The 24,640-nt window shown below is 40.7% G+C and overlaps 2 protein-coding genes across 2 annotated transcripts; one reads left to right on the forward strand and one right to left on the reverse strand.

The window, feature by feature from the left end:
* Nucleotides 1-2,979: 2,979 nt before the first annotated feature.
* LOC120520652 (beta-enolase) lies at nt 2,980-8,048 on the forward strand. The gene is made up of 11 exons (XM_039742864.1): nt 2,980-3,087; nt 3,689-3,784; nt 3,874-3,932; nt 4,482-4,551; nt 4,644-4,777; nt 4,878-5,100; nt 5,456-5,653; nt 6,854-7,055; nt 7,180-7,288; nt 7,564-7,622; nt 7,807-8,048. Exons 1-11 carry the CDS (start codon nt 3,003-3,005, stop codon nt 7,874-7,876), a joined length of 1,305 nt encoding a protein of 434 aa, XP_039598798.1. The 5' UTR covers nt 2,980-3,002; the 3' UTR covers nt 7,877-8,048.
* Nucleotides 8,049-17,551: 9,503 nt separating this feature from the next.
* On the reverse strand, nt 17,552-24,283 carry LOC120520653 (sperm-associated antigen 7 homolog; the record flags this gene model as incomplete). The annotated part of the gene is made up of 3 exons (XM_039742865.1): nt 17,552-18,993; nt 19,311-19,467; nt 24,143-24,283. Coding segments are annotated over 3 exons (411 nt in total), but the record flags the coding sequence as incomplete, so codon positions are not given.
* Nucleotides 24,284-24,640: the final 357 nt, after the last annotated feature.

Raw genomic sequence — 24,640 nt, forward strand, 5'->3', positions numbered from 1 at the left:
GATAAAGAGGGATTATGGGGATGTGGTCATGAGACTTAATAAATCCAAAGCAAAGGTAATTGGAATGCAACAAGGACAAACAAGCCAAAGTGCAGATTGCTGTTGGTAATGAATGCCTTGAAAAAGGGGACTTCATTATTAGGATTGAGGGATGGGTGAAATAAAGTTGAAGTAATAAGCAGAACTAATCGTTTAAAAATCGACTTCAACCAAAAGGTGCAAATCAGAAAAAGGCTCCTGAAAACCTTTGGTCTTTAGTGTAGCTTTATATGACTGTGAGACGTGGACCCTAGGAGTTCGAGAGACTACATTTATTTGAGCTGTGCTGCTACTAGCGTCTTAAGTTTAAATGGGCCGATAAGTTAACTAGTGAGGTTTTCCTAAAGTGAAAGGCAGTTTATGGAAAACTTTAGTTCAACGATGAACAATTTGCTGGACGTCCATTGAGACATGAAGGGTTCCAGAAATTGACGATGCAAGGACAGGCGAAGGGGAAGACGGGCAGAGGAGGACCACATTTGTAATGTTTTGCAAAAATAATAGAAATATGTAGGATGCAAGAATTACCAAGAAATGAAAAGGAAGGTGGAAAAATGCGAGGAGTAGAGAGTTGCTGCAAACCAATCTGCTGATTGAAGACTGAAGAAGGATTAAAAATAGCGCCTGGCACATGGATGACTGTAATGCAGTAAGGGGGGGTGGGTGGACACAACCCTTGACATTTTGAAAGGCAGCTGCACTATAAGAGATGGGCAGGCCAAGAAATGGCAGACGTGTACAGATGTCCGAGTGAAGTGCCAGCAGATGCTAAGGGTTACCTTCCTGCATGTCTTGTGTGAATTTTGCATTTTCAGTCTTTGGTTCCTAAACAAGCTGAGGAGCACTGCATCTGACTCTGTGATATGAGGTGGTCTTCACGTGGCTAAAGTGCGACCTCCACTGGGTGCTGTGCTTCCCAGAGGTCAGACATGCAGGGTGGGTGGATTGGCATTGCTAAACTGGCAGTTACGATGGACTGGTGCTCCACCCAGGGACTGCTCCTGCCTTGTGGCCTACGCTTGGTGGAACAGGCTCCAGCCTTCCTGCTCAGGGTAGTGGGGTTGGAAAGGGCATGGAATGATTCCCATGAATGTCTAAGAAGGTGCTATATGGAGGGCTAGCCCCCTTCAGACCAGAGATGGCGGTTTTCTAATGGCACATCCTGCCCTCATTTTTATATTGAGGTAGTGGTCAGTCATCTTTAACCTGCACACGGTGGGTAACTGGGGAGGAGGAGGAGGAGGTCAAAAGCTGGCAATCTGTCAGGGGAGTCGCCAGTTGTGACAATTGGCAAACAGAGGGGCAGGCTGTATATGATGGCCCTTGGTAACCTCCAAGTGGTGGCAGTCTGTCTGGGGAACACATTGGCTGCCAAAGCGACACAAACCTTTGCCGTGTCCAGACGCCTGCTTGTGACTTTCTTTTTTCCAAGAGTGTGAAATGCCAGCCAGTAGGTTCTACTCGGCCCTCCCCATCTGTGTGCCCTGACGCAAAGCCTTCCGCATTCTCTGCCTAACGGCGTCTGTTCCAAATATAGACAATCCTGAGGGTCGCTGGGCAGCTATTAATAATCGGCGTGCAAAGGTCGAAGGGTCCTGAAGGTCAGGGGTAGCAGGTGGCCTGAGCTCTGCCGTCGGTCTGGCTTTCTTTTTTTTGAAGTGGTTGCATGTGGGTCTCAAGCTGCCCATTTTTATTTTGCACATTGGACTGAAAGACACAAAAGGGGGTATCCTCTTCCTAAAGGTGTTCACAGTTAAAATGGAAACTCTTCACCAGGTCCTTGGGTTACTTGGCAAGACCCCCTGCTTCAATATAAACTTGACTCCGTGTAAAACATGTGGCCCCGGCCTTTGGACCACCCTGGCCCCCTTGTGTCTGTGTAGTGTTGGGTGTTCATCAGACAAGATGCTCTACTGGCATCTTTAAATAGCTGGAGGGTGGGAGGCAGATGAGCAGTCTGTAGCCCCCTTGTTGGAATGTATGGAAGACGGCCATTTGGCTGATGAAAGGGAAAGGAGAGAAGACTAATCTGTAGTGTAGTTTTGCCTTTGTGATGGAGGTCTGCCATGAAGGAAGTGCGTGTTAGGGCCGAGTATGAGGGGTTTCTTTATGGTGCCTTATCCTGGTTGTCGCCCACATTGCTTACCAATGCACACAGACCTTGGCATTGCCTAGCTTTAGTGGAAAAGAGATTTCCACTAGACCCCTGGGTCCTGGCAAACGCCTTGTCCCCCAAATGAGAACTTTCCAAACTTTCCAGTTAGTCACCACTGCCACCACTCTATCTTTAAGGCCTTAACGTTTCACTGGTGCTGCCAACTTGATTTTTATATTGATTGCCCTGAAATACCTGGGGTGCAATGGGGGCTTCTGTTGTGCCTTTTGAAATGCGTGCATCAGAGGACACTTGGATTAGTAACAAATCTTCATTTAACTGTCCTCCCATGAATGGTAATGGGGAGCTGAGCTGGTGTCCACTGAATGCACCAGAGGGTAAAGTAGGAATTCATTCCGGACAAGATGCCAGCCTAGAAAGGGGCACCTGTGCTTGGTCATTCACACACCCACGGGTTTAGTTTAGTTACCAGCTAAACCAGAGAAAATCCAGTCTGACCTGGGAGCCCATGCCAAGCAAGACTGCAGTTACCGTATACAGATTGAAAGTCTGGCAGGTGGCAACAAAGCATTAGAAGTTTTCCGCTAAGTGGTGTGGCTGTGGTGGTTGACACAGGTCATTGGTTGCCTTGCATTGGCTTATGTTTCTATACCCCCCACAAAGGTGCCATTGCAGGATAACAAAGGCACAACACCTTTGACATGTTGCCATCCATACCCTTGTTGGTTTCTCATGTGTCACTCTTGAGTGATTTACATTTACTTGGTGTCCAATCTAATTGGTTTCTCCCCCTCCCCCCCCCCTCTCAAAACCTATCCTGGCACATTCTTTTTTTTTTGTTGGCAGTATGTCCATCACGAAGATCTTTGCCCGTGAGATCCTGGATTCCAGGGGGAATCCCACCGTGGAAGTGGATCTGTACACTGCAAAGGGTGAGTCTTCTGAGCAGAGTCCGTGTCTCCGCTAATATAATGCTTAGTATGTCATTGGCACAGATGTCAAATTATGTAGTGCTTTACAGTATGCTAACACTATTGTGGTGAGCCACACGTTCATAATGAAGGTATGGGGAGGCACAGGGTGCTTCAGTAATCCTATGAAGATGCCAGCATCTTAACCTTGAATCCACCCATAGTGGGAGATCAATTCCTTCCATTCTCATTTATAAAAGTGAGGAACAAGGCTGAGTGAAAGCTGAAGTGGCATCACACCCCTTCATGGGCCTCTCCACTGTGGTGTGAACTTTTTTGGAGAGGGGGGTAAAATTGTTCCACCACTTGGTTGCATCCTGGACCCAAACTCCTAATGGCTACGTTGGCCTTGGATTTCTCTTTACTAATAAGTCGGCAATGCCAAGTGGGTATTTTTTTTATTTGCTAGCTAATCAGCATATCAAGTCAACTCTGTGTGGCTGCCTTCCTTTAGTCCTCCATTACAGTGCATGCTTGAGATTGGAGAATCTGTTCATGGGGCTCCAATCCGCTTTCAGTAGGTGGTTTCTGACTGTTGCCCCAATGTCCTTCTCTCAATCAGGCCTCTTTAGAGCAGCAGTGCCCAGCGGTGCTTCCACTGGAATCTATGAGGCTTTGGAGCTTCGAGATGGAGATAAATCCCGCTACCTTGGCAAAGGTGGGTATTTGCATGTCCTTTCTTCGTCTCTCCTCCTGCAGCTGAATGCTCGTCTGCTTGGTTTAACTGCTGCTTCTCTTTGGCCACAGGTGTGTCAAAGGCGGTGGAGCACATCAATAAGACCATTGTGCCAGCTCTGCTGGAAAAGGTAAGGCAAGCTGCAGCATGGTGGGTAAAATGGCCTTGTGAGGTGTTCCTATTCTCCTCCTCAGCTGAGATGCATCCACTTTTCAATATCAAACTTAACCTTTCTGTACATGGGTGGGGCATTGCAAACTGATCAGTCCATAATGTCTGTGCCAGTGTGCCCAACAGAGTGGAGGTCTAAGCATATAAATGGGGTAGCGAAAGTGAAGAAGCCTTTACTGTTTAGATGAGACCGTTTGCACTTGGGGGTGCAAGTCCAGAACATTGTAAGCTGGCATTTGACTGATCATCTTGGTAAAGTTTGTGAACTTGAGGCAGAATGAATAACCTTTAGAAAATGTATTGAGAAATGGAGTTTGAGCATCCGCTTTGGGGGTCTCTGTTGGCATGTAGCCAGGAATGAGTGGCATAAGTGATTGAAGCTCAACTCTCCTGATTTGAGTACATAGACTTTAATCCATGGATTAGAAAGATGGAAAGGTCTTTTCCTGTGTCCCCTTCCCAAACCCCCAACCTCATGTTTGATCATCTCCTCTTCTTTCCCAAACAGAAACTGAGTGTGGTGGAACAAGAGAAAATTGACAAGGTCATGCTGGAACTGGATGGGACCGAAAACAAATGTGAGTGGTAACTGGCATGGTATTGCAAGCAAAAGACTGAATTCATATGCCAGTGCTAAAGGTGTACTGACATTTTCTCTCCACCTTTCTAGCAAAATTTGGTGCCAATGCTATTCTGGGTGTGTCACTGGCTGTCTGCAAGGCAGGTGCAGCTGAGAAAGGTGTGCCCCTTTACCGCCACATTGCCGACCTGGCTGGAAATTCTGAAATCATCCTGCCTGTTCCTGTAAGTTGCTCTTTATGGGAGGTCCTCACTCCACTAAGCCATGCGTGGCCTGCCAGTTTTCATTTCTGTGGCTAATTTTTACTCTTTTTTGTAATGGCAGGCCTTTAATGTGATCAATGGTGGCTCCCATGCTGGGAACAAGCTGGCAATGCAGGAGTTCATGATCCTGCCAGTTGGTGCCTCCTCCTTCCATGAGGCTATGCGCATTGGTGCGGAGGTGTACCACAATCTGAAGAATGTGATCAAGGCCAAGTATGGCAAGGATGCCACCAATGTAGGAGATGAGGGTGGATTTGCACCCAACATCCTGGAGAACAATGAAGGTGAGTTAGACCAGTTGGGACTTAAAGCAGGTGTCTGCTATTCTAATCCTAAGTCTCCCTGACTTGATGGTTGTGACCTTCGCGAAGGAGATTTGAGAGAGTGTCAATGAAAGGTCACAGTTAAAGATAGCTGTGGTGCCAGTCACCCGAGACTGAGACCTTTCTGTAGATTAATAGCCTTCTGGCAGGGGGCCCAGGAAGCACCGAGGCCTTTAAACTTTTCTCAGAGGCTGTTGGTTTGATTTGCTGGATGTTGGACAAAAATGGCATGATCTTGCTGTATTAGTGGCCTTTATCTTCTCCTTGATGATCTGCTCTTGTGTTTCACTTTTAAATGGTTTTATACTCTTCATAGCCCTGGAACTGCTGAAGTCTGCCATCGAGAAGGCCGGCTACCCTGACAAGATCGTGATTGGCATGGATGTTGCTGCATCAGAGTTTCACCGCAGTGGGAAATATGACCTGGACTTCAAGTCCCCAGATGACCCTGCCCGACACATTACTGGAGAGAAGCTGGGTGACCTGTACAAGAGCTTCATCAAAAACTACCCTGGTCAGTGGGCTATATATAAACTCCCCCAATGTGGAGAGCAGACTGTGTGTGGGGAGTGCTACAGAAACCCATATTAATAGCAGCTGGGCTGGTTCAGGTACCCCAATGAAGTTCCCCACCCCTGAGACGGAGGATCTCCAGTGTTTCCAATAGAAATTTAAGCAGTGCTTGAAAACTTAAAAGGTAGACTTCACACAAATGTTAAGGTTTTCACTCCTGCAAAGAACCACAGACTCATGGTATTGCCAAGTAGTGTGGTGGTGGGTAGGACTGTAGGGGGCCTTCAGATCTCAATCTACATAGTTGTGGACAATCTGAAAGTGGTTTGTCTGGCCCAGTGGAGCAGAACTTTGGACAAAATCCTCAAGGTGGTCTCTTTTTTTTTTTTTTTTTTTTTTTTTTTTTTTTGGGGTCCATCAAAGGCTTTCAGCCTCCATTTTGTTATCCAGTGTCTGCCATGGGGATCACTGCTTCAGTTCTGGGACTCCCCCAACAATGTAGGTCCATCCTGGTGTCTCTCAGTAAATAACTTGTTCACAACATCAATTTGATCTTGTGTAGCATACTGCATAACACTTTTTAGCAATGGCTATCAGAAATAGTATTCAATGAAATGTGAGCAACACTGATGACCATGCAGTCATCTGGAGAAATCTCTTGGTTGTAATATGAAACCTACTTTCTGTCCAGCTTTGATATTAACGTCCTTTTTATAAAGACTCTCCAACTGTGTGGAGCACAATCATTTGTAAGATTTAAAGCTGGTCACTGGCTGAGCTTTGACTGTTCAGAGACTTCTCCCTGTTGCGACTAAATGTTCGTTTGAGCTACCATGCACATCCTTCACATGGGTTTACACTTTTTAGCAACTAAGTCATGGCAGGGTAACAAAGATGGAGAATAGAAGACCAGGACATTCCCAGAGCTCTCCTGTAGCTGCACTCTATTGGACAGTAGGATCTCCTTTTTGGCATTGGCAATCACCCAAACTTTCAGGCCACCTTCAAGTTGATTTCTAGATGTGCATAAGAAACATTTTGAATCCTACACACCCCATGACTTGGTAGCCTATGAACAGCTGGGCTAAAAATCTGTTTGGGTTCATGAAGGGTACTCCTAATTAGGTGATGGGAAAAGCTGCCCTGCTAAACAGAGCCAACATTGTAAGTTTGGATATTTTTTTTTTTCTCATTTCTGCAGTGGTATCAATTGAGGATCCATTTGACCAGGATGACTGGGAAAACTGGACAAAGTTCACTGCATCTGTGGGAATTCAGATTGTTGGTGATGACCTGACTGTCACAAACCCCAAGAGAATCCAGCAGGCTGTGGAGAAGAAAGCTTGCAACTGCCTGCTTCTGAAAGTCAATCAGATTGGCTCAGTCACAGAGTCTATCCAGGCGTGAGTGTGCTTTTTTCACTAAGTGGGGTCCTGTATGGTGGACAGGAGGTATTCTATATCTGCATTCACAGTGGTCCTCCGACAGATTCAAATTGGCTTTTTTTTTCCCCTTTTGTTCTCTTAGTTGTAAACTGGCCCAGTCTAGTGGATGGGGTGTGATGGTCAGTCACCGCTCAGGAGAGACAGAGGACACCTTCATTGCTGATCTTGTTGTTGGGCTCTGCACTGGCCAGGTTAGTACAGTAGTTATGTACAAAGACCACCAGTAATCCCATTATGTGGGCTCATCAAAACCTGAATTTGTGTTTGAGCAAAGCCCACCAAGACATCCAGTGACATGCTCACTGTGTGGAAATGCAGTTTAGTTCAGCTTTCTAGTAAAAGTGGTGGTGTATCAACATTTACAAACTACTTTGATCACACTGTATGGCCTACATGATGCTGGCCAGTGGATTACCTGGCGTCCAATATGGTTTCACTCGTGCTCATTCACATGTCTGTCTCTTAGATAAAGACTGGCGCCCCTTGCAGGTCTGAGCGTCTGGCTAAATACAACCAACTGATGAGGTGAGTATGGTGAATTATGACAGGTGATGAAAGCATAGTGGTCTGAGGCTTCACATACTTGCATCTATAGGCCTGAAGTCCAAGTTTTAATTTGGAGGAGAATATGTAACGGTGACACTGGGGTTCATACATTGAATCCCAAGCCATTTGGTCTTGCTCTCTAATCCACTTCACTTTTTTGCAGGATTGAAGAGGAGTTGGGCAACAAAGCTGTGTTTGCAGGAAAGAACTTTCGCAACCCCAGAGCCAAGTAAAACCTCTTGAAGCCTTGGCTTGAACCTCCTCCCAGCCATGTTTGCATAGGGTGACTTTGGTTAGCCTTGACTAATGTCTGCTTGTTCCAGTTTGCAGCCCCTGGTGAGCCCTTCTGTGCTCTAAAGGTTGACCAGTGTTGGCTTGTCAATAAACATCTGTCTCCAAACACTTGCTACCATGAGTGTTTTTTTTTTTTTTTTTTCCTTCTCTCCTCCCTCTTGAAGTGTACAACTTGTTTGATCTTTCTCAATGTCTCCCATTTTGGAGGGTTATTCTGAAAGCTTTGGAGCACCAATAATGCATAAGGTGAGATGTGGGGCTTTTTTTTTTGTTTTGTTTTTGCCTTTATAAAATTTCTCGTATTAGGAATTTGTTAGTTTTCACATACCCCTTGGGGTCAGAGTGCAGGGTCAGCCATTGTACAACACCTCTGAAGCAATTGAAGGTTAAGGGCCTTGCTGAAGGGCCCAGCAGAGTAGGATCTCTTTTTTGGCAGTGATGGGGATTCGAACCGGCAACCTTTGGGATCCCATTGCAGATCCTCGGCCTCCGAGCCACCACTTGGTCTCAAGGTTCACATGGTGCTGATTTTGGCAATGCCCCTGATGGAGTGTCAAATGGCCCCTTAAATTGCAAATTTCTTGATGCCATTGGAACATACATTTCTGTTCAAAACTGGATGTTACAAAGTTGGGTTATTTAAGTGATCTCATCCTCTGTTCTGGACCATTTAGTTTGGTGTAGGGTCCTGGTCCCTCACTGTTGCACTCCAGTCGCTGGACTTTTTCTGGCATTTGTCCTTGTCTTGTATGCAGACCTAAACTGCTGCCACTCCAAAGTGAAGTCTTGTCCTTAAGCTACCCCCGAAAGCTTCATAAAGGTGGGGTGACAATTGGCCATGGAGAATTGAATGTTCAGTTTAATCAAATGTCACTGTATGTAAACATTGGCCATGTATTTGAACTGAAAGGTAGAGCATCAAATGCCAGTGTTTTAGGTGCGGTCCACAGACCGATGTTTGGTGGTCTATTTTTTGCCAGGTAGCAAACTGGTAAATTCCAACAAGTGCCAATGTGAATACTGCAGATTAGATTTCCAAAGGAAAAGTGTGTGTGTGTGCTAGCTAATGGGGATCCTCCCTAACCCTCTTCCTGCTATGCTCTAATGTTGGTAAATGATGATGGCTGAACCTTTTCAGCAATCAAATCCATCTAGATGTGGATGCTCAGAACTCTAAGGGGGCTAACCCCACCCAAACTATGATCTAATGTTGGTAAACTTGAACGGCCACAGGACCAGTGGCTACAGCATGTTGGTAAACCCTGATCCTAAAAACTCAACTTCTCAATCTGGGAGGAGGTTGGGTACTTGCAGCTGAAATCGGCCCTTATCTGCTTTTACTTCAAACGGGTTGCACAAAAACTGAGCAACACAGTTATTAGAATTTTCCATCTTCTAAATCTGCAGACATATTGGCAAGTTTTCTGCCAGTGCCAAGTTGATAGCTGAGAACTGCTGGTCTGAGTTTGCTATGGTGTACCACAAAGTCCATCCTTGCTTGTTCTCCAGTGCTGTGACCCTGGCCAACTGTCCACTGAATTAGCTCTAAAGGCCAGCATGACTGATATATTTGTATGTTTTGAATTCAAATAGATCTGTAAATGTTTATTCCAATTTAAAACATTACAGGAAACTAAGTTATAAATAAAGAACAAAAAGCTACATGCAATATACAGAAATTATTTTTGTCAAGCAAGTGGACATTTTTAAAATCCCCTGGATGGAATTTTCATCTGTAGTGGCAGTTGTCCAAATGCCACCATGTCCTGACAATGGCGGGGGCCCAACACTGGTGACCATACATCTGCTTTGAGGTTGCTTTAGTGATCAGAGGAGAGGGAATTTGACTAAACTGGAAGGAACACCAAAAGCCATCACTAAAAGAGAACAGAAGAGACGGAAGAACAGCCAAGCAAACTTAACTGCTGGAGTCCTTAAGAAGCGATCTACAGAGCCTTTGCACCACTAATCTGTAACCATGATGTTCCAATGCCCTGACTTACTGTATGGAATTGCTGTGACTGCTAGGGAAGTCCCCATCAGATGGGTCAGATTTTTGGTGCTTGGGGCCACTACAGCTAAATGTTTGGCCTGTGATACTAAGATGGATTCTGGGGAGCTAGAAGCAGGTGTACATCTTGTGATCCTAGTGTGCAGATCTCTACCTCATCCCCATCTTTCATACGGTGACTCATATCAGCTTAGCTGCACAACAAATAGCCCTGTGTGTGCTCTTAAATGCCATTTTTATGTGTACCTTGTGTTTTAAACTCAGAATACCATTTTACAGTGTCAGTTTGAAGGACAAGCAATAACAAGGTTAATGGCTCCTCTCAGTTCCCTGTTAGATCCAAAATAAACTAATTTATGTACAAGAACAGAAGAGCTACACCCTTTACAGCCAAGGTGCTACTGGCCCACCACTGCTCCCATCAACTGGGGAACCTCATTTTATAGGAAGGCATGGGAATTAATTGCAAGTATTAATTTGCAAGCCACAGCAGCTTCTGCATGGCATGAAATCAATCCTTGTGCTTAACACACTCTCTCTTAATTACAAAATGTGTAAATCTAAAAATGAACAATTGTGGTTTTATTGCCTATGAACTTCAGAAAGATGCTTATTACTGTCCATGTTTTAAGTACAGTCATGTGAAAATATAAGTACAACTTATGAAATGGTTTTTCTTTTTGAATATTTGTGAATAGATCAATAGGTGGTCTTGGTTTAAATGGCATCTCCAGATAACAGTATCACAAATATCGGGTGACATTTACATTTTGTAGCCCACTTGGTCATTTTAAACAAACACATGCAAAAATTGGAAGACATAAGTACACTCCTACATTTCTGACCACCTTGACATTCTCTACCTCTTCAGTGTGTTCCCCCAATATTCTCAATCTAATTTAAACCCCTCAAATTTACTTTGGGTTGATCTTTGTTGTTGAAGTGTATGTTCTCACCATGCCTAGCTCGAGTCTGGGAAAGGATTGTAAAAACATCCCCAAACACTTGGAAAAGTCAGAAATTCCATTGTCCAGAAGATCTACAAATGGAGAAGAGTTCAAACAACTGCCAGGTTGTCTATGCCAGGCCACACTGAGATGCTAAAAGGAGTCTCATCATGAAAATCTACAGGTAACTCCTTTCTACTGCAGCTGGAAAGAAAAAGTGCTAGAAAGAGGTGCACAAATTAGCTATATATGGGAGGAGTGCCAGGACAAAACCTTTGCTGTCTAGAAGGTACATCAGGTCAAGATTAAAGTTTGTCCATGAACACCTAAGCAAAGACCAGATGGGTATTCCACAAACCTCACATAGCAAGTACCATATATACTTGCGTGTAAGTTGGGTTTCATCGATCATAAAATCTGACCACAACTTACACACCCATTCAAAAATGTGACTTTTTTTTTTAACCATCTTCTTGCCTCCTCCAATCTCTCACCAGTTTCTCAAATACATTGAATTTTGTTGCAGCAGCACAGCTACCAATTTCTTTTGCCACTTTGATGACTTTTAATTTAAAATCAGCTTCATATTTTCTTCTGATCGAACGCTCCATCATAGATAAGGGAGGCTCTTTTGATAAAGGTGTAAACTCAAAACAGTGAAAACGTCACTTCAGAATAGTTCAGGTATTATCGTGTGGTCAGGTAGGCACAATAACCAGGAAAAAAAGGCCGTGTGCTCTGTGGTTACTCTCGCAGGTGGACGTTAGCAAATCGTAATCTCTTGGACCAATAGTGTGAGTTTTCCTCATTTGACTTATACGGCCGACATTATAAAATACCGGAAATTATATGGTAAAATCAAGCCCTGACTTATCCATGCGAGAACTTAAATGCAAGTATCTATGGTAAGCCTCGCTTAAATTGAGATGCCAGGCTTATCGGAGTTGGTTCCACCAAATAGGAATAGGACAAGTCATACTTGGTAAATGAGGCAACTAATCTTCACGTTTAAGACTGGTTCATGCCAGGCTAAAGATGAAGCTTAGTAGAGTGTTGTAGATTGAAAGTTCATGAAATTTCCACAATCTGAGAAGCAAAACCTCAAAGAAAGGTTCCAGGGATTTTTTTTTAACATAAATAAATAGTGCTGCTGAAAACAGCAAGATGCAGAGGACAGGAAGATATGGAAAAACATGATCTGCTGTAGCAAACCCTAATGGGAGCAGCCAAAAGAAGAAGTCCTGCTGAATTCTCATTTAACCTCCTTGTGTGATTTGTGATTCTATTCAATTACAGATAAACACGAGTCAGGTTTGAGGTGACAGGTAATTGTATGCTTTTGTAGGGTTAAGCCTGAACAACTTTCAGGACAGTAATCTGCTGCCATCTAGTGGATGAAATAACAGCATGCTGCAAAAATATCAAATATTGCTATGCATTCCATTGATTTAAGATAGAGCATCAATAATAATGAATGGAACAACATCTCCAATAAAAAACAATGGCAAATGAAAAGCAGGAAAGGCAGTTTCCAAACGAACTGAAACGGAGCCATTGCTTGAACTGAGCAAAAGTGATGACAATGTGAACTGGTCAATAGATACTGAGACAGAAAGTTAAAATGATGCATGCTATGGCACTGTATGACCAAATGACCAGGCTGTGGCCCGTGACTTTGATCACGTGAAGCTTCAACGTGGTGTGACAGTAGTTGGATAACAAAAACACAAAATGATTGCGATGAAGTACAACAAGACATTAGCCTCCCAAGTACTGTTCACAATGCGGCGACTGTCAATGTTCACGTCAGGGGAAAAATGGAAGTAACTGAGCTTTATGCTGTGGTATCCTTCACTAACACAAGAGGCATGTGGACAGTCTACCCTCTCATGTGGAAACAGCAGAAAAAAAAATAAGTGTAAAGAATATCAGAAAAGGAGTGGAAAGTAGCAATGCAGAGAATTCACTTGAGCTCCATATGCACAAAGCATACAATTATACAACTCAAAATTATATATCGAGCACATCTGTCTCGACTAAAACTCTCCAAAATGTTTCCAGGGCATGATCCAACCTGCGAACGTTGCAACCAAGTCCCAGCCTCACTGGGTCACATGTTCTGGGCTTGCACCAAATTAACATTATTCTGGACAAAAATTATTAATTACCTGTCAGACAGCCTTGGACTCACAATCCCTCCTAACCCATTAACAGCTGTGTTTGGGGTTCTTCCAGAGGGGCTTAAAGTATAGAAAGACAAACAAATTGTGATTGCATTCACTACACTGTTGGCACGCAGACTTATTCTGATAAACTGGAAGAACCCAAACTCTCCTCTTTTAAGTCAATGGGAAACTGATGTGTTATACTATTTGAAATTGGAAAAAATCAAATACTCAGTTAGAGGATCCGTACAGACTTTTTCAAAACATGGCAGGATCTAATCAGTAATATTTTAAAATAAGTTTATAAAGCACAGAGAATTTATTAATGTAGGTATGTTTACAAGCCTTAAATTTCACACCGTTTGGCTCGCTCTCGCTCTCTCAGGGGTGGGGATCGATCTGTTCTTAACTCAATTTTTATTTTGTAAAAACTTGATTGCTTTGTATGGATTGCAATAAAATTAATAAAAAGGGGGGAAAAAAAAGTTTAAAGAAAAAGAAAAAAAATAAATCAATAAACCCACACACTTCAACTGTCCTGATTGCAACTTGGGGCTGTGCGTTGGTGAGAGCATCAAAAAATAAAACGCACGAATGGCCTGCATCAGGACAGCAGTGGACACTTGACAGTCCTCATCTATTGTATTTATGTTGGTATTTTAGTATTTTTTATGTTTCTATTACATATAAACATTTTTTTCCCTTTCTGGCTTATTTTTCCAGAGATAAACATAAAACTAAGGAGGTTAAATTATTCTTACATGTTCAATAGGAAATACAAAAACATTATATATAACCCAAACTACCCACTGAAAATAACATTTAAACTAAGTCATTCATTAACATCTTTTTGTCAGTGACAGGATTTTTTTGGCATATTTAATGTTACTATACTGCAAAGTGATAAAACATTAAAAGCTACAATGACTACTGAAAAAGGAGAATTAATAATAGCACAATTAAATGATGCCATACATTTTCCTTTTGTCTCTTGATGAAGATGAATCATAATAAAACAAACAGAATGTCATAATGTCCAATCGTCAGTTATAATTGTACAAATTCTAAGTCAGTAAATGTCTACCACTAAAAAAAGTGCAAAGATGTTTATTGTAATGTATAAGGAAAAAAAATGCCAGAGCTGAACCCTCACAGACCACCAGTGAGCCAAAAATAACAAATGACAGGAAAGCTCAGGTCCTTTCTGATAAGACAATACTAGTTGCACGTACATTGTAAAATAACAAACGGACTCAGTTGTGCACCTCAATAATTAAATGGACTTGACTACTATTATTTTTATAATAGTCCACACTGCTTATATTCACTATTAAAATATTAAAATACAAAATGTCTTGTAATTAAAAGGTATGCCAGTAAAATAGAAACACTCATTATAAAAACCCCTTGTGACGGTGACTTTCCTACAGATGTTTATGGTTACATTCACTGCATGAAATTTCAAGTGGGGTGGCAAGTACTATAAAATGTCTGTAAAACGCGTTTATCCAAAGTCGTATGAGTGACCCTCGATCAGGTTATGTAGACTTCATAGTGTGTGCGAGTAACAGTAATTAATGGTAGTGCCAAGCTAATCAGAGACGGAATATGTAAAATACGAATCCCGCATATGGTCAGGTCAGTCATTTTTAATGACTCCGGCCAGTCAGACATGGTGGCGAGGGTAAGCTCCTTCAGGAGCAGTGGCAGGAGCTGAAGCTTTCTTTTTGGTTAGTAAATATGCAGTTTATATGTTTGCATATACTGAATGTACTGTCCTCAAGCAAGTTATGCCCTTGAATATAATTTTCAATTGCTGCCAAAAGCATTTCGTATTGGTATTGAATACTTTTAAGTGTTTAAAATATTACATTCACAAACCAATACATTTGCAGTTCAACTGGGCAATTCAACGTAAACTTAAAAAAAAAAAAATCAAATGTTATTAATATTTTACGTATTCTATGCACAGGTTCAGAACCATAATGTATGTTGACATCGGTCAGCTATGGAATGCCACATGGCCTCTCTCACGTTCCTTATAGTGGACACTTATTTTTTTATTGTTATTATAGATCAGCTATTACTTCTTGATCAACTGCTGAAAAGACTGCCACTGTCTCTGTTGCATTTTCTTCTATTTAATGACAATTAAAACTGTCCCATAATACATCATTCCATTAATTTCACGTGTAAAGTGCCAGGTACTCATATACTGTATTGCACTCTCTTCCGGCTTTCCAGACTATGATCGAGGTTCTTTTTAAATCTCACGGGTGGGCCCTTAATCATGTCCATCTTGAGTTAACAAGAAACACTTTGCATTCATTGAACTGCCTGAGCCTCAATTGTAAAACAGAGCTAATCGAAGTGCAGTTTACTGAGCCGAGTCTTAACTTCACAAGTGTACTTCGTTGAATAACCCCAGGGATTCTGGAACAAATGCTCTGGACAGACAAGGAAAACAGTTACTTGGCCACAGGATTAGAGAAATCCAAAGACAGCATCTTAGCTGAAGGACCTGATGCCAACTACAAAGCATGGTGGTAGAAATGTTATCAGGGCCGGGCAGCTTACCATCACAGAATCCACTTTACATTCTTCACTGTATCAGAAGGTGCTTGTGATTAATATGAGAACATTGAGAACACGGATTATTAAGTGAGATTGGACCTTGTAACATGACAATGACCTTAAACATACCACTGGAAAGGCTGGGAAAAATAATAAAAAAAATATAAACAACTGGGTTCTGGATGGCCAGTCCCAATCCCTTGGAATCCCATCGAGTTGTGGTGGGAGAGGGGGTCTTTGAAAATAGCTGTTAAAGGACAACACCCCTCAAACATGGCACCGCTGAAAATACCTCTGCATGGACAGGTGTAAATGGTATACTGTATTTGTTCATTTTTGTTTTTTTTCCCCCCAATTACAACCCCTTTATCTAAGGATACTGTTTAAATGAAGGTCAAACCTTGAGATGTCCACTTTTTAGCCATTCCTGTTAACATGGGTCGGATGTTTGAGAGTACGTCTAGAATCCCACAATGGATATAAAGTCATTAAAATCACTAGAGGGATTGGCTCCAGCAGACCCCCGTGACCCTGTAGTTAGGATATAGCGGGTTGGATAATGGATGGATGTATAAACTAACTGATAAGTCCAGAAACAAAAGCAAAGGACAGTCTGTTGCCCCTACATAACCAGTAATAAGTGTAGCAGTAGATGGTAAGCTTCGTTCTTCAAAATTTTAAAGCTGTTTCAGGTTACAACTGTTCAAGGTGTTTACATCTTTGCATAATATGGTGTGTGTTACTGAAAGTGCCATTGGGACATTAAAAAGTTCCTTTGTGAGATTTTTCCGGTAAGAAAGCCATACGTTTTGAGGTGATAACTCTACTCACTAATTATAGCAGCAGAGAGTGGCAAAGTGGTATGTACTGATTAGCACTTGCAAGTAAGAATTTCACTGCACTATGTCCATGTGTCAAGAATGACTCCACAAGTCTCTCATTAGACCTATAGAAACGAAAGACCTGCGTGTGCGTGTGTGTGTGGAGCAGACCGCTTTGTTCATGCTCAGTTATAGCCATGCCAGTTGGCAGTTGGTGTGGATTCCACGGATGACATTAAATGCTTATACAAGTGTGACTTGCATTTGGAGAGATGGCACATGCATTCACTTTTACATTTTTTCACTGCTTGCTTGCACCTCACTTGTCATTCAGCCCAAGCAGACAAACTCAGCTTTGTGGTACATGCACATTGTATGTTCACACGATGACCTACCATACATTTGCCTGTGACAGGTTCAGGCCAAGATAAGACCTGTCCTGGCCCACTTAGTGGACGCCTCTGCAAGTCCACCTATGTAGTAAAACTGCCAGGCAGTCTTCGGGTTGCTTTTTTTGTCCTGAAGACCACATGCAGACAGTACTATATATGAGACGTCCAGTGTCTGTACTTGTTATAATACATTTTTCTTTAATATTCCTGTCACTATATCTGGACAACACTGTTAAAGGATCCATTCACATGTGCATGCTAAGTTTGGCACACAGGGGCTTAGCATTTAGAACTGCCAATTTCAAAAGAACGTATTTCCGGAGAGCTAATGCCTCCTAAGGAAAATGTCTGATGAAGAAAATAAAGGTAAGGGACCGACTTAGAATACTAAACCATTCAGCGCAAGTCATTGCATCACAGTGTCCAGCGTCCACAACAGGGCTTGAATGTCCAATGAAAGAAAACAAAAACAAAAAATAACAAAAGAGGAATGTTGGGCTTATCTGGTGAACAGAATTTCATAAATGTACAACGTGACCAAAACAGGCAGTCATACCACTGCACCATTAAGCCAGTTTTAACAAATGGGGGTTTTACTATGCTAGTAAATCTATAAAGTAACAGAATAAATAAATACATGGATTATGGAATTTTACACAACCCCAACTCTAAACCTTGCTGGTGAATAAAAAAAGCCTTCACTCTGTCATGTAGAATCAATTTTATTACTACACAAGTCCTAAAAGGACAATATTAGTTGTCATTTACAAGCAAACAATGACTGCCTTTACAAAAGGATATGCATTTTCAATCACCCGCTTAAACTCCAATAGCCGAGAAAGAGCAGTCTCTTATGGCTGAAGGGAGACCAAAATAAAAACGCCAAAACCACTCAAAACACATCTATTCAGTATGACTGCATGCCCGCCTTAGCTGCGGTGTTTGTGATGGTACTCTACTATATATTTAGCCTGCTGTCAGATATTCTAGGGTACCTGAGAAAGATCAAGACACAATGCTAAACATGGGAAGTAATTGGGGCCCAAATTAGAAGCCAAATTTAAAATTTTAATAATAAAGTAAATGCTTTAAAAACAGAGAACAAGCGTAGGTGTTTATTGGAAATTATTTTCCTCAAACTCCAGGCTTGATGGCTTAATCAAGAAACGTCTAATGTAGGTCACTCTTTTTAAACTGCTCTGAAGAGCAACAACATGTATGACAAAAATTACCTGAAAGGTGAATGTTTCTGTACAGTATAATTCTTAGAAACATTAGTGTTAGGATTTAAAATATTTATATATATTAAAATAGACCGAAATACATTCAATGCTTTTTGGATGTGGCATTTCAATTAAAAAAGTGAGGGACAGGCTCTAAGAGAGCTAAAATTAATATACATTTTTTTCCTTTTCAGTTCAGAATTTTAGACCGGGAACCAACCGACATCTTCCCCTGATATTTATATGCAATCCTTAAATAACAAAAAAAATAAAACAAGCATGTACATATGACCACCACCAGACTTACTCCGTTTTCATTAACACCGACAGTCACACTTAGGGGGGGAAAAAAGCTCCACTTGGTGCTTGCTTTGGAAAAAGCAAGCCTGGAGGGATCCCAGAGAGGGAGGGATGGGATCCCTTCTTCATGTTTCACTCAGGGTACAATCAGAAAAAATGATTCTTAAATGTCGATCAATCAATAAAACTCTTTAAGACCACAATGGTACTATATTGTGCTGGTCTGCTCAAAGAACTGAGCAATTGAATTATTAACATACAACTGTGTTTTTAACCATTTTCCTTTTCTAGAACAAAACCTGTCAACAATGATCCTGGTTGGAAAAAAAAAAAAAAACTTGTCTACGTCCATGGTTATCTTCCAGAACTCTTTCTAACAGGAGTTTTGCATATGATAGTATCTCACAGGGTTAAAAGAAACAAGTCCTCATATAATACATAAGAACAAAGGAATACTTTTGCCCTTTAAAGTAGGCAGAACAAAGAGCAAAAGGCTCAGAATACCCTCTCTTAGGAGCTGCTTGCTCCTGCACAGTCATCCTCATTTTTCTTCAGCTTTTTTGCTCTGATTGCATTCATTGCCTCCTCTATGGAGCGTGTGTCCCTTTTGTTTGCTACAGGTACTGTGGAGGAAAGAGATAGCATTCAGAAAACATAACCAAAGGTTGACCCATCTCCTGCAATTGTGGACCAAGGCAGTAGAAAAGTAATACTTTCGAAACCCCTTCTCAGTTTCAGACAGGCAAAGAAGGTAAGTAAGTCATACTGGATTTCCTTAGAGCAGTAGTTTCTGGGACATTTGGTCAATATCCTGACAGTACAAATGGTTTGGAATGACTGTGAATCTTCCAAACTGTACTTATAAGTCCCCCCACCACCATCAAAAAAGGACACTTTATCCGTTTATCATCTTTAGGATTTCAAAGATGCTGGCACTTACCACAGCCATAGGCTTTATTGGCCTCTAGAGTGTGTGCAGCATCTTTGGCGGCTGCTGTGCCAATCAGATGGCTGTATTTATCACGGTAATTGCTGCTGGGACACACTTCTTTTGGGCCCTTTTGAGATTCCAACTCTGCCTCCCTCTGGGCCTGCTCCTTAGGACAAGACAAGAGAAAAATGACGTCAGCATTTTTTATTGAAAAACCTGCAGCAAGGGATTCTCTTAGTTGTGCTATTAAAGCATTTTGACTTACAGTCTGAAAAAATATAGTTTACACTCAGCACTGGTACAGCCCTACCTGCCTTTAATCATTTTCCCAGCAAAAAATAAACCACTGTAAGAGATTCAAACAATTTCAAATGAAAATTACACTAACATTTTAGTTAATGGTTTCTTGGAGTCCAAATAATTTCTTTTCAAAATTTGACAAAAAAAAGCTCCGTCTAACTACACAATGCAGATTTATTTGGAATCAATTTTATTTTCCTGCATTTTTTGCCTTTATGGGTAAACTTGTTAGTTTCAATACACAGACAAAATCACAACAATACTAGCATAGTTTCTTCCAAATGCAACGCCTGGCATTCACACCAAAGAATTCAATATTTGTCTCAGCAGACCAGAGAAGTTTGTTTCTCATGGTCTGAGAGTCCTTCAGGTGCCTTTTGGCAAACTCCAGGAAGGCTGACATGTGCCTTTTACTAAGGAGTGGCTTCCGTCAGGCCTGATTGGTGGATTGCTGCAGAGATGGTTGTCCTTCTGGAAGGTTCTCCTCTCTCCACAGAGGACCTCTGGAGCTCTGACAGAGTGACGATTGGGTTCTTGGTCACCTCCTTGACGAAGGCCCTTCTCCCCCAATTGCTCAGTTTAGATGGCCGGCCAGCTCTAGGAAGAGTCCTGGTGAATTTGAACTTCTTCCACTTATGGATGATGGAGGCCACTGTGCTCATTGGGACCTTCAAAGCAGCAGCAATTTTTCTGTAACCTTCCCCAGATTTGTGCCTCGAGACAATCCTGTCTCGGAGGTCTACAGACAATTCCTTTGACTTCATGCTTAGTTTGTGCTCTGACATGAACTGTCAACTGTGGGACCTTATATAGACAGGTGTGTGCTTTTCCAAATCATGTCCAATTAACTGAATTTACCACAGGGGTGACTCCAATTAAGCTACAGAATACATTAGCAAAAATCTCAAGTAAACCTTTTTCACGTTGTCATTATGGGGTGTTGTGTGGAGAATTCTGAGGAAAAAAATGAATTTAATCCATTTTGGAATAAGGCTGTGACATAACAAAATGTGGAAAAAGTGATGCGCTGTGAATACTTTCTGGATGCACTGTATATCAGTATAGTGTTCAATGCATTTTGTTTGTGGAAAAAGTTGAATAAAAAAAAGGAAGCAATAATGGTCTACATGTGCCTATTGTAATTTACCTTTATGAAGCAACAATCAATTTTACATACAAATGGCATATCAAGCAGACTCACCCAAAGCTAAAATTAGACTATTTGCTGATGTGTTAAATTCTTATCAAGAATACTGTTGAGAAGTCCAAGAATCATTTCAACAAATTAAAAAATATATTTAAGTGGGATTAATTGACTTAAAAGGGGTTCTTAATGTATGTATCCTTGGGACACATTTTTGCCTATATAGGCAAGATTTCAAGGTTAACTTCAGTCAGATAAAATGTCAACAACAAACTGAAATATGCAGAATTAAATTGTGAATACTTAAAAAAACGTTCTAATACTACTGTATTATGACTCAAGTCTTGGAATACTATATCTTACTGTGGGGTACTGTGCATTTCCCATCTCTGCTGGATACTTAAGAATACAAGAACATAAGAATTTTAAATGAACTTCCCTTTAATTTCCACTAATGGTTGTTGAGTATGTGATTCACACCTTAACTGAAAGAATTTTGCTGGATCTACTTTATCAGTGCTTTTGATGATTTTAAATACTTGGATTAGGTCCCCATGCCATCTCTTCTGCTCAAAACTAAACAGGCTTAACTTTCAGAGTCTGTCTGAGTAGGACATGTTCTTAATTCCTGGGATGCACGTTGTTGTGCTCCTCTGCACAGCCTTAATGTCTTTCTTGTATTGTTGTGACCAGAACTGCATACAATACTCCAGATAAGTTCTTACTACTGCATTATATACTCTAATTTGAGCAAAATGTCCCTTGACATCTAGTTTTTTTTAAATAACCTAACATTTTATTTACCTTTTAATTACTGATGACCTCACTCCAGATGTAGCATTGTGCGCTTATCTGTATTTTTTTTGTCTCATGCTGGTTAACCAACTAGAGATCCAGTTTTGTAGGTTACCTTTGATGCCTACAGCTTCTAGTTTCAGAATTTATCTTTGGTGCGGGACTGAATCAAAGGCTTTTTGAAAGTCTAAATCATGTCATATGCTTGGTTTATGTCAACTATTCTGGTTGCTTTTTCAAAAAAATCTAAAAGACTGGTTTGGCAGGAACTTCCTCGCATAAGCCCATACTATCTGTTATTTAGCTAATTTTTTTTACTTTTCTTATTTATTTCTTATTATATTTTCCATAATTTTGCATGGCAAGACAGATTAGTCTGTAATTGTCTACATTCATGAAAGACCGGAGTCACATTTGAAACTTTCCAATCCCCAGGTATTTCTTTCAATTGGTAAAATCTCATCAAGTCTAGGGATTTTATTAGTCTTTAGTATATTAAAGGCTCAAAGTCTGTTCTTACTTCTGCATGAGGCATTCCATGTTTTTCTTAAAATACTTGGGTGAAATATTTGTTTAACTAATTTCATATTTCCTCCTCATTTTCAATGATTTCTCCATTTTTTGTCCCTAAATTATACTAAATTCTCTTTTATTGTCTTTTTACTGGAGTAGGTGCTGAAAAAACTGCTTGCCTTGGCTTCATTAGCAATTCTTATTTTGCCTTCTCTTTTGACGTTTCAAATACTTTTTTTAATCTCTTGCTATAGTGTCTGGTATTCCTATACATTTAAATTATCTGGTGTTTTAAAAATTTTCTTGTACAGTGATCTTTTCAATTTTACTTTTTAATTAGTGCTCTTATTTATCCATTTCAGTTGATTTTTTTTCTTTGTGTGTTATTGGTTTTCAGAATTAACTATTATTGAATATGGATCAGAAGACAAACTTTTTGCTTTCCCATTCTATGTTTTGTAGATACTCCGTCATCCTCATAAAAATTGCTTTCCTCAAGTTATGAGTCTTTGTCTTGGTGTACATTTATCTCAGATTTTACTATGTTGTAATGACTGTTGCTTCAAGTATCAATAAAGTCTGTTTTAATACTCTGTCGTTGTTGTTTGAAAAGATGAGATGTAGAAAGTCATCACCACGCATTGGTTTTGAGGCAAACTGGGCAAAAAAAATTATTTGCCATCCGCATCATTTCAGTGTCTTCTGCTTCCCTATCAATATTTTGAAAGTTAAAATCACCCAGGACCATTAAATCCTCTTTGTGGCACATATGTCTTATTTGATTAAATAAAATGCTATTATCTAACCCAGGGGTCGCCAACTCCAGTCCCGGAGGACCACCATGGCTGCAGGTTTTCATTCTAACCCTTTTCTGAATTAGTGACCTGTTTTTGCTGCCAATTAACATGTTTTGACCTACTTTTAATTGATTTGCTCTTGAAGACTCAGACCCCTTAATTGTTTCTCTTTCCTTAATTAGCTGCCAAACAATAATGAGATGCAAAATGAGCCAAAACAACTGGTGTCCATCATACAATATCTGAAAATAAAGAAAGGTGAAGGTCTAAGGAATGTTGGTCTGTTCAGATCCACAAAACAGGTCAACAGAGCTCTTAGAAAAGAGAAAATCAACAATTTCGGAAATGTCTGCTAATGCACCACAAGAGCAGCAACAAGCCATGAAATTAATTCATTAATTAATTACTAGTTTAACGACAGGAATTGGCACCTCATTAAGCAGCTGGCTGGTGTGAAATTGGTTGGAGTTTGACATCCTGACTTAGTTGGCCTTCTGTTAATTGACTCACTTCACATTTCATTTCTGTTTGGGTGCCATTTAAGGAAAGAAATGAAGCAATTCAGAGGAATGATGAAGAAATTCAGGAGAACAAATCTTAAAAAAGCAATTAAATTATAATGAATTCACAATAAGTTAATTAACAGCGCAAACAGGGCATTCAATTAAAAAGGGTTAGAATGAAAACCTGCAGCCATGGTGGTCCCTCCAGGACTGAACTTGGCGACCCCTGATCTAACCCATCAGAATTTGTCCGCCTGTAGGAAACTCCAATAACCAGATCTCTGGCTTTCTTCCTTACTAGTTTAACCCACAGTGATTCTGACAGGTTTCCTTCTTCCATCTTGAAGATATGGGCCTGAATATTATTTTTCACATATAGTGCCACATTCCCTCCCTTCCTTCCTTATCTCTCCTGAAGCATGTGTAGCCACTAATATTATATTCCTCTCCATTACTCTCATTTAGTCATGAACTTTGTAATTCCTGCAGTATCATAGTCCTAGTCAATACTGTTGCTTCCAGTTCATGCATTTTATTTGTAATGCTTCTTACATTAAGGGACAAACATTTTAAATGATAAAAGCTTATTTTTATGTTTTCCATTGAGTTTTCTTTCAGTCAACACAAACTTAGTTTAAATGTTTGAACATTTTCCTGAAGATTCTAGCTCCTAGAAGGTTTGTCCCTTTCTCTTGAATATTTCTGTCTTCATAACCTATTCTTCTTGTGCTAAGCAGAGTTGTGATCAGTTTCTGATATTTGATGACAACTTGGTAAGGTGTCACTGACCTTCAATTTACGCTTTTCCTCGGCTAGTTGTGGGTCCCACTCTTCACCCTTTCGATAGGCTTCCAACTCTTCATCGGATGGTGCAAACTCCTGCCACAAGTTCAGAAAAAGGATCACATGAGAGAAAGAGATATTTACAAAAGATTAATTTAACCATAAACAAGCCTTTTTTGCATTTTGAGGTATGCTAAACAGAAATGAAACTAAGTGGTAACTCTTTGTAACAACACGACTCTTATTCGAAGATAGAATATCTTATTTATGACATGGTTTCAGCATTTTGAATAATGCTTGTGAAAAATATCTTGTCCGATTTCCTTTTTGTTTAGCAAATGTGAGATTCTTTAGAAGTTTTACTTCAGAGAACAGCATCCTATACAGTTCATGTGATAATAAGAAAATTCAAGAAAGTGTGCTGATTGTAGACATGGCAGCGATAACAAGCAACTGTTGCTTTTGTTGGAACACTTCATTCAGCCCAACAAGTTCAACAGACTA

The sequence above is a fragment of the Polypterus senegalus genome, unplaced genomic scaffold (assembly GCF_016835505.1).
Source record: "Polypterus senegalus isolate Bchr_013 unplaced genomic scaffold, ASM1683550v1 scaffold_2142, whole genome shotgun sequence".
Taxonomy (NCBI): domain Eukaryota; kingdom Metazoa; phylum Chordata; class Cladistia; order Polypteriformes; family Polypteridae; genus Polypterus; species Polypterus senegalus.

Coding starts and splice junctions, on each gene's coding strand:
- LOC120520652 (XM_039742864.1), top strand. CDS start 3,003: ATGTCCATCACGAAGATCTTTGCCCGTGAGATCCTGGATTCCAGGGGG. Junction 5,654..6,853: donor CTTCATCAAAAACTACCCTG/GTCAGTGGGCTA, acceptor TCATTTCTGCAG/TGGTATCAATTGAGGATCCA. Junction 7,056..7,179: donor GTCACAGAGTCTATCCAGGC/GTGAGTGTGCTT, acceptor TTGTTCTCTTAG/TTGTAAACTGGCCCAGTCTA.